We start from the raw sequence: 13,970 nt of genomic DNA on the forward strand, positions 1-13,970 counted from the left end.
GAACAACGGGTTGGCGAGCTCACCTTAGCAGAAGCGCTGTTCCATATTATATGTTGGAGAGTGGCACATTTATTTACACGGTTATTTTTAAACGTTCTTGCTGCTGCCTTGAAAAAAAGACTGTAATAAATACTATAGGGCTTTCCCTATGAAGGCAGTATTAATAGCCCAGTGATAGCCCAGGAGTCAGTATTTGTAATAGAGACAGACAACCCCGCACCAATGTTAATTTGGAAATAAGTAAAAAGAAATTAAAAATTGTCCAGTAGCACCTTAGAGACCAACTAAGTTTGTTCTGGGTATAAGCTTTCAGATACACTGAAACAGAAGCCATCAGACCCTTATATAGTGGGAGGGTGGGGTGGGGTTTTTCTCAGAAGGGTAGTAGGAGATGAGGGATTGACTCAGTGGGTATGGTAAACCTGTTAATTTGGAAAGGGTGGGTCGTTTTCTCTGGCTGCCTACCATTTCATGACATCTTGAGCATTCACTTATTCATTCCCACTGAACCAAAAAAAAAAAAAAAAGTAGGGACAGTTTGTAGCCACTATAATTTTTAGAAATGTCCGTGTTTGTTATTTACAATCTCTGCACTATGCTGTAAAGGTGACTGGGGTGAGAGGAAGGATGAAATTGTTTCCTTGGAGATTTCTTATGGGTTCGCTCAGGGCAAAACAAGTGTCTGTGCTGACTGGGATTTCAAATTGCGTTGTCTGTCTGGGTTCATGGTTCAATAATGAGGCCAAGCAACTCATGACACGCACCTGTCCTTAACTTCCAGAGGGAGGAACACCCTCTCTTTTGCACCGCAGCAAAATTTTGGTTGTAGGTTTACATAGAGGTGCAGAGCTGTCTCCTTGCTAATTCAGCTTTTTTAAAAAAATCACCTGATTTTGGGCTTATTCAGACTTGTGCTTGTCTCATGCGTAGAAAGCATGGGTCCAAGCAGTTTTCCACTTGTCCCAGGCATGGGTCTGGGTAGTTTTGCCCTTTCCTTGCCACTTTCCCCAGGTAAAACCTGCTCTTCAGCGCTAAATTGGAGCAAGCGTCAGTCTGGATAAAATCTGATTGATGTTTGCTCCGATTCAGTGGTGAAGATCAGGTCTTTCCTGGGGGAAAGAGTAAGTCTTGATGAGCCTTTAAAGAACAACCACTTGCCTTGGGATCATGAAGGATGTGCGAATGGGAAATGCTCAAACAGCAGTAGAGGCCACTGAAGGATTATAGGTAGGACAAACCAAACATAAAGGAAGCACACCGATGACCAATGGTTAAAAGACTCCGAAAGAAAAGAGGGATAGACAGAAAGTGTTGTGCATTTTATCTAAAGACTTGGTGAGTCCTCCATCCTAGGCTTCTGATGGCATGCTTTACTTTTTAAAAATTGTTTTTATTCGAGATTTTCATGGGTTACAAAAGTACATACATCACCTTTGTTTTCAGATTATAAAGTCCTTTCTACAGATCAGTTACCACATTTTTTGTCCCATAGGACGCTCCACCCCATAGGACGCACCTAGGTTTTTTGGGGGGAAATAAAGGAAATTTCCCCCCCTTTATTTCCCCCCAAAAACCAGGTCGGGGAACAGCGGGATGGTGGCGCTGCGCCTCCCCGCTGTCCCCTGAGCTTGTGGGGCTGGCCGATGTCTGCCTGGCACGCGGGGCGCTCTGCTTCAGCACGCCCTGCGCTCCGTGCAGCAGGCTGCTATCCGCAGCCTAGGGAGCCCTGCAGGAACTCCTCTGCTTCAGGGCGCCCTGCGCGCCGGGCAGCAGACTGCTATCCGCAGCATGGGGAGCCCAGCGGGAACTCCCGTGGGCTCCTCAGGCTTGCTGATAGCTTCCTGAAGCCTGGAGAGCGGGAGGGGTAGGTGCACACAGATTTCCCCTTCATTTTTGGAGGGGAAAAAGTGTGTCCTATAGGGCGAAAAATACGGTATATTCAGTGTGAGACATTCATGTTGTCAGCATAAGGTTAGGGGGAAAGAGAGTTGGACGGGTATTAAACTTTGATTCTCTTACAAAGTGTATGTGCAAGGTTTTTGCGTCAGCGTCACGTGGGTAGGTTCTCTTTCTATTCATTTATTAGTTTTCATTGGCGGTGAGAGAGATTGGGAGGCCTGGGGGCCTGGCTGGTTGCCTTCAGTTGACTGCTGTGAGTTTTGTTTGCGTGTGAGAGAGGGGGGAGAGGTTGTTGGGTCATGTTAGCCATATTGATTTCTATGCTGTTGGTGGGTTCCTGTTGTTGTCTTGTTGGGCTGTGTGTGTAATAAAGGGGAGCCACACCAGGGTGAAGGCGTCCTCTTTTATTTGTTCCTGTGCCAGTTTCAGTTTGTTGGTTAGCTTTTCTAGTAAGCATAGCTGTCAACCTTCCCTTTTTTTGCGGGAAATTCCCTTATTCCAGCGCCGTTTCCTGCTGCTTCCTGCTGCTATCCCGGATTGTTAGATATCCCATAGACTGTCCCTGGGACAGGTGAGGCTGCTGGTCCCATATTTTTGAGGCTGCTGATCCCTTATTTTCAGATCTGAATGTTGACAGCTATGTCTAGTAAGGCTGTTTCCCATATAGTTTGGTACACGTGGTCCATGTTCACTGCTGACAGATCCCTCCAGCATCTAGCTAGGGTGCTCTTGGCTGCTGAGAATAGGTGGCTTATGAGCTCTTTGTAGTGTGAGTGTACATGGCATGCTTTACTTAGGGCCAAATTCCAGTATTTTGGTGCTTTTTAAAAAAGATACAGCAGTGGAGGAGGGGCGATGCTAGAGTTTGGGATCACAGCAGGTAGGGATTAGGAATATAAACAGAGCCTTCTTGCTGTGGTCCTGATGAAGAAGACTCCACTGTACCTGCCATTTGCATTTAGAAGAAAGCTTGGCAAAGTTATTTGCTTGTATACTAGGGATGCACACATGTGCCTAAATCCACTCTGACATTCGTTCTCATCAGGTATTTTCCCTTCTGCCACACGTCTCTATTCTGTTTTGTTGTGGAGATATACTCCCCCCCCCCATGTATCATAGCTCATAATGGGTGTGTGTATCTATGCCATCAACAAATGTTTACGAATGAATTACTCTCCCCCCATAGTTAATGTATTAACAGAGGGGTAGCCCTGTTAGTCTTTTTCAGCAAACGCAACAGATAGTCCTATGAAACCTTAAAGATGAAGTTAACGGGGGGGGGGGGGAGTGTTGAAAATAACTCTGTTATTATTCTATGTGTGATGGGATGAGATCCTACCTTAGGACTGATACTAAGCTGGTAGCTGCAAGTGACCCTGTTATCGCTATAGGAAGAGGCAAGTCAAAATGTGTTTCTGCAAATTGATTTGACCGTGTCTGTGAAAATACGCACCTGCTAATCTGAGAAGCCGAGTATGTCATAAGCACAGGATTTCTCTGTGCTCTTGTGTACAGAAAGCAGATATGACAGACCAGGATTTAGAAATAACAGGATTAAAGAGGTGGGTACATTGTAATTTCTCGGGATTACCTTTCAAGTTTGCATATTGCTGGAATATGGGTAAAATTCCTCAACACTTGTTTTGCTTCTTAAATGATGTATAATAGAAAATGAAAGCAGAATAATTTAGTCCAGTTCGTTTAAAATAATACAGAAAGGCTGACCTCTGTCATTGAACTGCTATGCACATTGATGATTTTTATGAACTGGAAGCCAATTCCACCTTCCCACATTATCAAATAACCTCATCAAAAGTTAAAATACCCTCCTCCCAACCCCACCTAAATTTGCATTTAGATTGTTTGGTGCCAACGTTCTCAATAAGATACTTTTCAGCTCTGTCAAACAAAACCTGATTGTCATTTAGCACAGTGGCAGTCGATTTACATTTCCATTAACGTAGATCCCAGACAATTATCGGAGGAAATAAAAAAAAGAAAAATAATCTTATAAAAACCAGCTTTCTGCCTGCAGTTTTTATGGAGCCCGGGAGTCGATAAAGGGTCGCTCTTATCACCGTCGGCCCCAGGAATGGCCGTCACAAAGACGAGGCTCCTCTGAATGAAAGGAGTGTACCTAGAGGCGACACTGGTGATGATGATGCACAGGAAAGGAAGCTGAGTAGGATGTCAGTCTGCAGGAGAACTGGGTAGGCAAACAGAGACAGGCTGAGAGAGGTTAGTCTAGGTCAAAGGGTGAGAGTGAAGGCCCTAAGGCAAGGGGGAAGGAGCTGGAAGAGGCTCAGGCTCAAGATTGGCTACACAGTGAGCAGGAGGCAAGGGTGATAAGACCTTATAACGTATTGGCCCGAATATAAGCCGCACCCGAATATAAGCCGCACCTTTAAAATTCAAAGGGAAAAAAGACAAAAAGGCAATACCCGAATATAAGCCGCTCCCTTAAAATTCCGCAGGCACCCACACGTGTTCCGTTTTGCTGCGTGTCTGTTTCAGAAGCAATACCATAAAAGCCAATATTTGTAAGGTCGTGAATTTAAGCCGCATTTTTAACTTTTCACGGTCGGAATTTGGAAAAAGAAAAAGGTGAGGCTTATATTCAGGCCAATACGGAAAGTGTCATGAACACACATTTTCTGCCCTGGGAATTATTTATTAATTTAATAGCCTGCCCTTCACCAGCTGGCCTCAGGGTTGGGATACCACAATTTAACATTCAGAACTAAAAAAAACCCCACTCAGTTAAAACATATTGCATTCACGAGAATAAGGTAGGTCTTGAAAACACACCATGGAATAAAGACCATGGAATGTACTGGTGTATGTGTTCAAATCACCTTCCTCACACTTTTGATGGTTTGTTCTCCCCCAGGCAGGAGCTGCAAATCGAACTGTAAATATTCTGAAAATAATTTAAGGGTCTAGATGGATGTCTGCAATGCGAGGAATGGGGGTTTCCCCTCAAACTGTTATCATGCACTGGCTTTCTTGCTAGCGTACAGATCATATATTTGACTTGGCATGGAGTAACCCAACATTACCTCTGCCAGTTTTGCCATGTTGTAAAGAGCTGCTGAGGTCAGGAAGGGCTCATGGAACTGTGAAAAAACCACAAATGCCAGATCTTTTTTCCAGGAAAGTTTAGAAATAGGCATAGTGTACTTTTTGAAAACAAACTGGAATGTGCCGAGAAAAAATAAAAAGACTTCAAGGCTCTCCAATCCCTGGAAGCAAAGCTCTGCAAACTAACTGCATCCAGCTTCAGTTTTCTTGTTGCAGTGTCTGTGTGTAGTCTCTACACCATAGAGCCTCTTACTTTTTATACTGCTGTGTGACCTAGTTTCTCTCTCCAATGCATAACATTCCCAAGACATTTCCTAGAATAAACCCCCTAGGTCCAGACATGTGAAATGGCTGGTGTCTTGTAGTGAATCCTACGAAGTTGACAGTATCCCTTCACAGAGGCTGCTCCCGCAAATCGCACCAAGGAGAATTTTCCCGGTGTAAACACCTTCCTGAGCTACCCTATGGATGCTAAATGGAGCATTGATGGTGGCCCCAGGATGTCAGTCTAATCCTCAGGAACAATTTTAACAGGCTGATACTGACGGGGCTCAGGCCAGATGTGCAGAGAAATGAATAGAATTTAAAAGGTAGGCATTCATAAATATGCCTTATGTGCACCATCCAAATACAGTGGTGCCCCACAAGACGAATGCCTCGCAAGACGGAAAACCCGCTAGACGAAAGGGTATTCCGTTTTGGAGGTGCTTCGCAAAATGTATTTCCTATGGGCTTGCTTCGCAAGACGACAATGCCTTGCGAGTTCCTGCGGGGTTTTTTTCCTCCCCCCCTTTTTCTAAGCCGCTAAGCCGCTTATCAGCTGATCCGTTCAGCATATAAGCCGCTAAAAGCCGCTAAAAGCTGCTAATAGCACTAATCCGCTAATCCGTCAATGGGCTTGCTTTGCAAGACGAAAAAACCGCTAGACGAAGAGAATCACAGAACGGATTCTCTTCGTCTTGCAAGGCACCACTGTAAATCTGGAAAGAAATTGGGGAGGAAAGAGATCTCGGCGGTAGAGCCACATGATTTGCATGCAACACGTTCTAGGTTCAGTCCCTAGGCATCTCCAGTTCCAAGGATCAGGCAGCAGGTGATGGTTGCATTTGTGTAGATTAAGAGCTGGACTGGCCAATGCCATGATTTGAACAAGTAACCTTCAAGAGCAAGGAGACCAAAGTATTACAGAATGCAACCTTTTGCAAGAAAATTTGGGTGTGGATTTTTTTTGCATCTTACCTTTGGACTAACTGAATCAAGTTCACATATAACACCAAGCCATGATTTGGTGCTACATAGCTGAGCACTGCGCTCACATACTTTTGCTTCCTCTCTCTCCTCCTGCTGTGTGTGCCTCTTAATTGAGGGAAGTTTAGGGAAGTTTTTAATATTTAATTCTGTATTGTTTTTAACACTTGATTGGAAGCCGCCCAGAGTGGCTGGGGAAACTCAGCCAGATGGATGGGGTATAAATTATTATTATTATTATTATTATTATTATTATTATTATTATTATTATTATATTTTGTGACTTGTTGGTTTGCAGCAAAGCATGATTTTGCCAGTACATCCAAACTGGAAAACTCTGCAGATTGGACCAAAACATTTTGCTGCCTGAGGTAAAGGACAAGATCATGTCTCTTCCCATTACATCTTCAAAGGCTGTCCGGACTGGTAGTTGAATCTTACTTCAACACTGGTAACAGGTCAGCATGTCACTGCATCTGAGGGCAGCAGGCTAGCTTAAGAGGCGCAAGACAGACCAGGCAGCACACTTGGCTTGTCTACTCACTCATTTATCACCTGAGGTGGTGGCTTCATTCTGCCTAATGGTAGAGCTGGTCCTGAAACTATGGCTTGGGTTTGCTCTGAAAACAAAGATTAAACCAGGGTTTGATTCAGATTTACAACCTTGGTTTGATTATGCAAACCATAATTTGCTGGTTCCTATGTGAGGGCAAACAATGGTTTGCCACAAATCAGGAATGCAACTGAGGAGCATGAGAGCAAAAATCCTGGTCCTGTATCACCATAGAATGATTTGGTGTTTCATGCACAACAGGCCGACCCATTGGGTCTTTGACTCTTATTTTTTCAATCTCTATTGCTCTCCATTCAATTAAAAAAAGAACCACACGTATTCATTTGGGTTACATTAATGGTTATTTTATTTAAAGGATGAGAAACACAGTAATTGCAGTTCATTTGTACTCATAATAACCATTGATGTTTTTTCAAAATTGTATGTTAACATTCATGTGTAACAAAAACCATTTTTTTCCTGAACTGTGCAAAGTACAAAGGGTTTGTTCAGTTAGCAGAAACCTTCTCCAGTACAACAAACCTGGCATTTTACAAAACAAGGCTGCCAGGACAATTCTGTTCATTTTCTGTCTTAGGAAACGCACACATGCGTGTGCACACTCCCCCCTCCCTCCCCATGCTTCCTGTCCTTTGAATGCCGTTTATCAACATGGACCACCGGAAGAGCTAATACTTTCCACACAGAGGTCACTATCCAGAATCCCTGCCTTGTCTTTTGCATTCTGTGTTTGTGCTACATACGTGAAACTGATCCACTACTACAGGAGACTTCTCCAAGCTACCATGGTAGATGAGAACTAAGATCTGTTGTTCAAATGCTGTTGGAGCTTCAACCAGTCAAAGAAACTCTTAATCCTCAGAGGAAATGTGAGCGATGGGTTTCTAAGCATCAAATGCTGGGATCGGAGTGAATGTGGTGGCACCAGTGGCGGAGCTTCATGCTCCAGCACCGGGGGGCGGAGAGCAGGTGTGGGCATGGCTGGCGTGCACCCCGGGGGCGTGGCGCACCGCCTGAGGGGGCGTCCTCTTCCTCCACCAGTGGGTGGAACAACCTTTAAAAATACTGAATTCAGAAAAGATGTGCTTGCAAATTGTTGCGTTTTGTCCCAGTGGAGTTTGTGGATTATGGATTAACACCTTCATACAGAGATGTGCAAAAGCTTTTTGGCAAAACAACAGTGGTATAATATCCCTGCCAAAGGGTGATGATTCCTTGGTGCTGGTCTTGCGTGAATGGCTGGCTGAATACACTGTGCAAGAGCTAAGATCCTTCGCTACTATATATTCTGAGCACAGCAAAGAAACCAATTCTAGATAAGGGGTGGCCTTGTTTATCAAAGAACAAGCAACTGTAGGTGCATGCATGGACATCTGTGTGCCTAGGAAGATTTGCGCCTTTTTTCTTTGAACAGCAACCCTACCCCAATAAATTGCCTTTGATGCTCCCCTCGGTTTCAAAAGTGGTTTACCATACAGCACTGGGCAGGGGGATTTGTTCAGGAAACATCTCTGAAGCCGCCTTAGATGTGTGGAACTAGTTGTGTGGTTATTTGAATCTGCCCGTCTACAGCTGAAGTACACAATGCTCACATCTGACTTACTCGTGCAAAACTCTTTTGACACTATGTAAGAGACGCTGTTACAACTATGGCAAACAGCCACCATTTTTGGTCCACTGTAGAGAGCCTTCAGTATTAAGCATATAATTATGTGCACTGTCCTGAACTAGAGATTTTTTATATATATAAAAAACCCATGTATCCTAGGAAGTGGGAGAATGCACTGTCTTTAATCCCTGTGTACTTGTGAGAGGAATGTTTCCTTGCTCAAACTACAGAAGCACCAGCATGGATTTGGTCCAAACAATTGGTTGCAATAATTCCAAAGCAAATCAGAATAGAAACCATCTTCCTCCGCCCATTCCTTTCCATCTTTCCTCAGTTCTGAGTACAGATGCTGGTGAAGAAAACACTCCATCATCTCAGGTTCCCAGCTGGAGGAAGTTCTGAATTTCCACCACCCTTTTACCTCCCCCGGGGGGAAAATGACACTTTACATTGCCAGCCACAGATATTCTCACACTTGAAGTCAAAAGTCACAATTGACCAGGGCATGCTACAGCTATATTTAAGGGTAAGAGACACATCACACACTAACACATGTAAAAGTACTGTAGTTCATTTTTTAAAAAACCAGCAAAGCCACTTCTGAGATGTGGGGATTTCGAGCAATGAAGTGGCAGAGAAGGGAGCACCCATCCCACCCTTATGCTGTCCACTGTATTCCCTCTCCAAATCACATTCCCAAGCAGCTCTTCCCTGAATGTGTGAAAGATGCATGCAAAAACATGGTTGGAATCCTGTATTGGGCAGGGAACCATTGGGAACAAAACATCAGGCAGGGGAAGGGTTAAGTTGCACACCCCACCTCTTTCTTACCTCTAACTGCCCCTCCTGAAACAGCTAGTTTTGCTTTATTTCATTTTTTTTAAAATAAACAAATGGCATCATGGCACTCTTACATGTTTTAGTGTGCAATACGCAGTTTGCCCCCCTACTGAGTATTTTGAAATTTAAGGTGGAACTTAAGCACATACCCAAACATCTTCTAAGGAAAACAGAATTTAAAAGTGTTAAGCTTTGCCTTGATTGTGTCATTTGTTTTTAAATGATGAGAAGAGGTAGATGGGAAGGAGGGAACAGAATGGGCTGGCCAAAGTGTGCGCTTCAAGACAATTCACGAGGCAGCTGACTCTGGCCAGACCAGTGCCTAAATCACTCCACAGGAGAAGACAGGAAGTGCAGATACTGGTACACGTGTGTGTGTGTGTTGGGGTAATAATCGAAATCGGCTTGAGAGATGAGTGATAGCTGGAAATAAGGGCATGCCAATATCTTCAGGTAAACCCCCCTTTGGGGAAGGCACAGGTGAGCCTTAGCCTCCTGTAGAACTGGGGTGGCTAATGCCCGATCTGGGGCCTCACCTGGCCCACCCTCAAGCCCCTCCAAGTTTGGTAGCAGTGGCAAAAGAAACAACTATAAAAGTTGACATAGCCTTGGGAGGGGTTGGAGAGATTTAGTAAGGCATGTGGCCCAGCGAATCTGACAGGGACGCAAATTGGCTCCCTGTCCAGTCATCAGAAGGATGATTTGATGAGCAGGAAGGTGGCAATACCTCCCTTGTCAGCTGATCTGCTGTGGGAGGGGGCAGTGTGCCCGTGTGAGAGTGTGGGGTGGCCACACCACTGACCTGTGGATGCCACAGGGCTGGCTGAGGGCGATTACAATCTTTGAGCCAAATAGGTTTAGGCAGGTCTGCTCTGGGGGGGCTCTAGCTAAAGCTAGACGTTCCACTTAAAGGATCCCACAGAAGACGGAAAGTAATCTGAGTAACAGCTGAAATGTTTTTGAACTCTCTTTTACTACTTCCACATATCCTCTTTTTAATCTTTGTATGCCACAGGCTCCCTGGCGAATGAAATACATGTTGTTTGTATTGTTGTACCAGCTTTTCTATATATACGAGAGAGATTATCTGAATATTTCCATCACTGAATATGGCTTCCTAGAATATAGCTAGCACCCCATAATTATTTGTGCATGATTATCTGCCCTCAGAGCTGGTGTCATCAGAAATGGGTCTCATCTATCCAAGTACCTGATGATTGTTTCAGCAACTTTTAGGACTGGGCTGTTAGTCTGGTATGTTAAAATTAAGAGAGTAAAAAATATTACCCTACATTTTGAAGGAGCAATGGTGCTAATTCTCTTGATTTCTGCCCATGTCTTAGAATGAGAAGAGTGTAGCTTATGCAAGACAAAGTAATACATTACAACAATGGGAAGATTTTGGGTGGTGGTTCCAGTATACACTGCCTGAATTAAACCGAGCAAAAGACATTGCTAAAAATATCCTTCTGTCTCTCTGACAATTTTTTTTTAACAGATGTCAACAGCTGATTTATGACAGGTTTATTTTCTTGCTTCCTATTTATTGCACCTTTAAGTTCTTGGTTGCCGGAAGCGTCTATTGCCTGAATATTTTATTATTATTATTATGTAGCTTGACCCAGGTTAGAAAACCAAACACTGTTCAGAACTATACATTTCTACAGAAACAAATCACATTTTGATAGTGGTAATTACAGCCATCTTCTCTCTGATGTTCAGAGACAGAGAGAAATAAGAATTCCAGCGTTCTGTGCTTGCGGGAACCTGCAGTGTTCTTTTTATTGCCATGTAGAAGTCAATTAAAATGAATCCTCCTGGAAAAACTCCCAAATCTCCAGTAATTATCGCTGTCTAGACAGCGTACTATGCTTTGAAGAAGCTTCCGACACAATATATTTGTGTGTAAGGAACAGGCCACTGTATATTTAGTGATTCTTAAGATTCCAACTCCCCTCTGGTTGCAGAGAAAGAAAGCAATAGAAAGGTTTTGATCTTTAGGAGCCTGACATTAGCAACAATAAAGGATACAAAAATACACATAGTAGTATCTTCTAATACAACAGATGATAAATGAATGTGTAGGTATCTAAGCTAACCAATGGAATTTCATTCAGTCAATGAGTAATGGGTTGAATCCAAAGGTGCCCTTCTGGTGTGGAGCAGGGCTTCCTCTCACAGCTCAGCTGTTTTACAGCTCATGCAATAGCCTTGCATAAATCCACAGATGTTCTCCTGCAGTTGAAAGCAGGAGTACTGCTGTGGAGCATGCCTATTACAGCACTGTGTGATCTCTGTCGTAAGGGTTTCCTGAATGCCACTAGCAAGCTGTTTTCCTTCCACTCATGCGTCTTTGGATCGAATTCAATCGCTTTGCCTATTTGCCATCTCTTCTTTTTTTTGTCACACTCTATAGCAGTTGCTGACCAGAATCCAGAGATTTGCTTTCCACAAGCAGATCAAGGTAATATTCCTTGTGAAACCAGCTCACGCGAGGTGCATTCAGAGAACACTTTCCACATGTGGAAGCCTGTTTCACGAAGCTACTTGTACGCGTAGCTTGTGCAAAGCCTTGCACATGGAGCAGGGGTTCCCAAATGTCCCCCCATGGACAACTTGAAATTGTTGAGGGCCTAATGTGTCTATTTAATGCAATGGATATGGGATCTCCCATCTTCATCCATAGACACGTGCTGGACCAACTGAACAAAACTCATGGACCACTGGTAGTATATAGACCAGTTTGGGAAGTCCTGATGCAGAGAGTTTCACAAGGATTTATTCTGCTTGTGGTCCTATCTGTATCCTGGCCCCAGTTGCTTCAATGTCAGTAGCAAGTATGGCAACGGTAAGATCTTTTGCATACTTGAGAACAATTTTTTAATTTGATATGCCAAATCAAGTATTTCTTAACTGGGTTTTTAAATGAAAAGTAGCGCCGTATGTATGCGAAGTAGGACGTTCCTTATCTATATGGAGTTTGCAATGTATAACATTTCTTGCATTAGAAAAGTATATTGCATAAAAGCTCTCTTATCTGAAATACATTAAAGCAACAATCAAAATTAAAATGCTGCAAAGGAAAGAAAAAGTAACAGCTAACCAAAACGTCATGTAGTTGATGATAGTCAGTCCAGCATATCAGATTGTTGGCTCTTCGTATGAAATCTTTGAGGCGCTATTAAGCTAACTACAGGAGATGCAGTGACAAGAGAAAAATTCTCAATGTGGTGTCCACACTGCCTGACGTGACTTGGCCATGCAGTCCATTGTCACACATAGGATTTGGCTTTCAGAATGGGTTGGGAAGTCGTGGGAAAATGCACTTTTCCAGTGTTGACTCGCCTGACACTGGGAACACTACTCTCAATATTTTTCTCGGGGTGCACGGTGTATGAAAAGGCCCTGACTAGTATTCTTAAGCAGAATATTTTGAGGTATCTATTAGAAAGGAATGCTGGCAATGTTTTGGACTCCCAAATTCTGTCTAGCCGAACAATGTGCAGATTTCAGTGGGTTCCGTTCCGTCCATGAGCTTCCTTTACCCCCACCTGGGAAAACAGACAAGTTCAAGAGTCCCCCTTGCACTCCTCTTGAAACTCAAGTCCCTCTTGCATAGGCCAGTAATAAGAACACTGCAGCTCAGACAAATAAATTACAGCAATATAACAAGTTTCTTAACCCCCCCCTTTTTAAAACATACTTTATCATTTACACAAAGTGTGGCGGCTGGATTTTAGCTTAAGATACAACCCGAATGTGTGTCCTCTCAGTCTTCGACTCCGAGTGGAAGGCACGACTACAGCAATACTGCTTGTATGTACCGTACGTGGGTTTGAAAGCACAGCAAGAGACCTCATCTCCTGGGCTGAATATCAAAGAGCCTGCGGAGTCTTTGGAAATAATAATTACAGTTCTTGTTATGGCAGTGGATATTAGGAAAGTTTCCCTTCGCTGTTTCTTTCTTTCTTTTTTTTGTGCTATGGAATTTCCTGTGAAAGGTCCTTCGAGTCCAAAAAGCGTGGAGCTCAAGCCCTCAGAAGCTCTCCACAAAGCTCCCAGGAAAGAGGCCCGACCTGCCGTTTCTCTGCAAGGTCCCTTTGTACCAGCCGTCCTCCCTTTTCTTGTGGACAAACACGATGTCGCCTTCTTTCAGTTCAATCTCTGCTTCGCTTTGTGGGGGATAGGGGACCACAACACGATACCTTTAAGAGACAGAAGGGTAGACCTTATTGCAGATGGTGGTTCATACATTCTACTTCTACTCTCTGGAAGGGTCAGAGATCTACACCTGGAACCAGCAACTGCATAGGCTGGTTGGGAATGATGATGTGGAAAGTTCCCACGCCAGAAACTCTTACACAATGCATATATTTATGCCAGTTTTACCAATAGGACGTCAAAAGTCACTAGGCTGCAGAATGCTTCACCAGCCTCTGGGGTGGTAGCAGAAAAGGGACAGGGAGGCACGTCCCTCCTTCATCAGCCTGCTGCATTTTACTTATTTAGCATTTACGTTTGTTATTGCCCCATAACATAGCTATCTGGATGCAGCTCAGAGGCCATCTTCGCTCCAGCAGCCTGCTTGGGTTCTTGCTCACAGGCTTGCATAGAATTCCTGGCCATCTGTAGCTGCCAGGCAAATACACAAGCTGATTTATTGAGAGAGTATCTCTGTACCTTGCTTTTCAGCTAAGAGGATATATTTTAAAAGTCACT

The 13,970-nt window shown here is 43.8% G+C and overlaps 1 protein-coding gene and 1 long non-coding RNA gene across 4 annotated transcripts in view; one reads left to right on the forward strand and one right to left on the reverse strand.

The window, feature by feature from the left end:
- Positions 1–13,970, forward strand: part of LOC310706209 — a 46,641-nt gene that overhangs the window by 12,046 nt on the left and 20,625 nt on the right. Inside the window, exon 1 of one of the 2 annotated variants that reach the window (XR_014525751.1) lies at positions 4,057–4,137. The exons of the other annotated variant lie outside the window; for it this stretch is intronic. This is a non-coding gene — a long non-coding RNA (uncharacterized lncRNA). Of the gene's footprint in view, positions 1–4,056; positions 4,138–13,970 lie in introns of those variants that run through there. 2 annotated transcript variants of the gene reach the window in all.
- SH3RF3 (SH3 domain containing ring finger 3) overlaps positions 7,131–13,970 on the reverse strand; it is a 210,885-nt gene continuing 204,045 nt past the window's right edge. For both annotated transcript variants that reach the window (XM_083501456.1, XM_083501455.1), the window contains one exon: positions 7,131–13,456. In XM_083501456.1, the coding sequence (XP_083357582.1) occupies positions 13,288–13,456 (169 nt within the window). In that variant the 3' untranslated portion in view covers positions 7,131–13,287. The remainder of the gene's footprint in view (positions 13,457–13,970) is intronic.

This window comes from Podarcis liolepis, assembly GCF_965112155.1.
Source record: "Podarcis liolepis genome assembly, chromosome: 4".
In the NCBI taxonomy this organism is placed as follows: domain Eukaryota; kingdom Metazoa; phylum Chordata; class Lepidosauria; order Squamata; family Lacertidae; genus Podarcis; species Podarcis liolepis.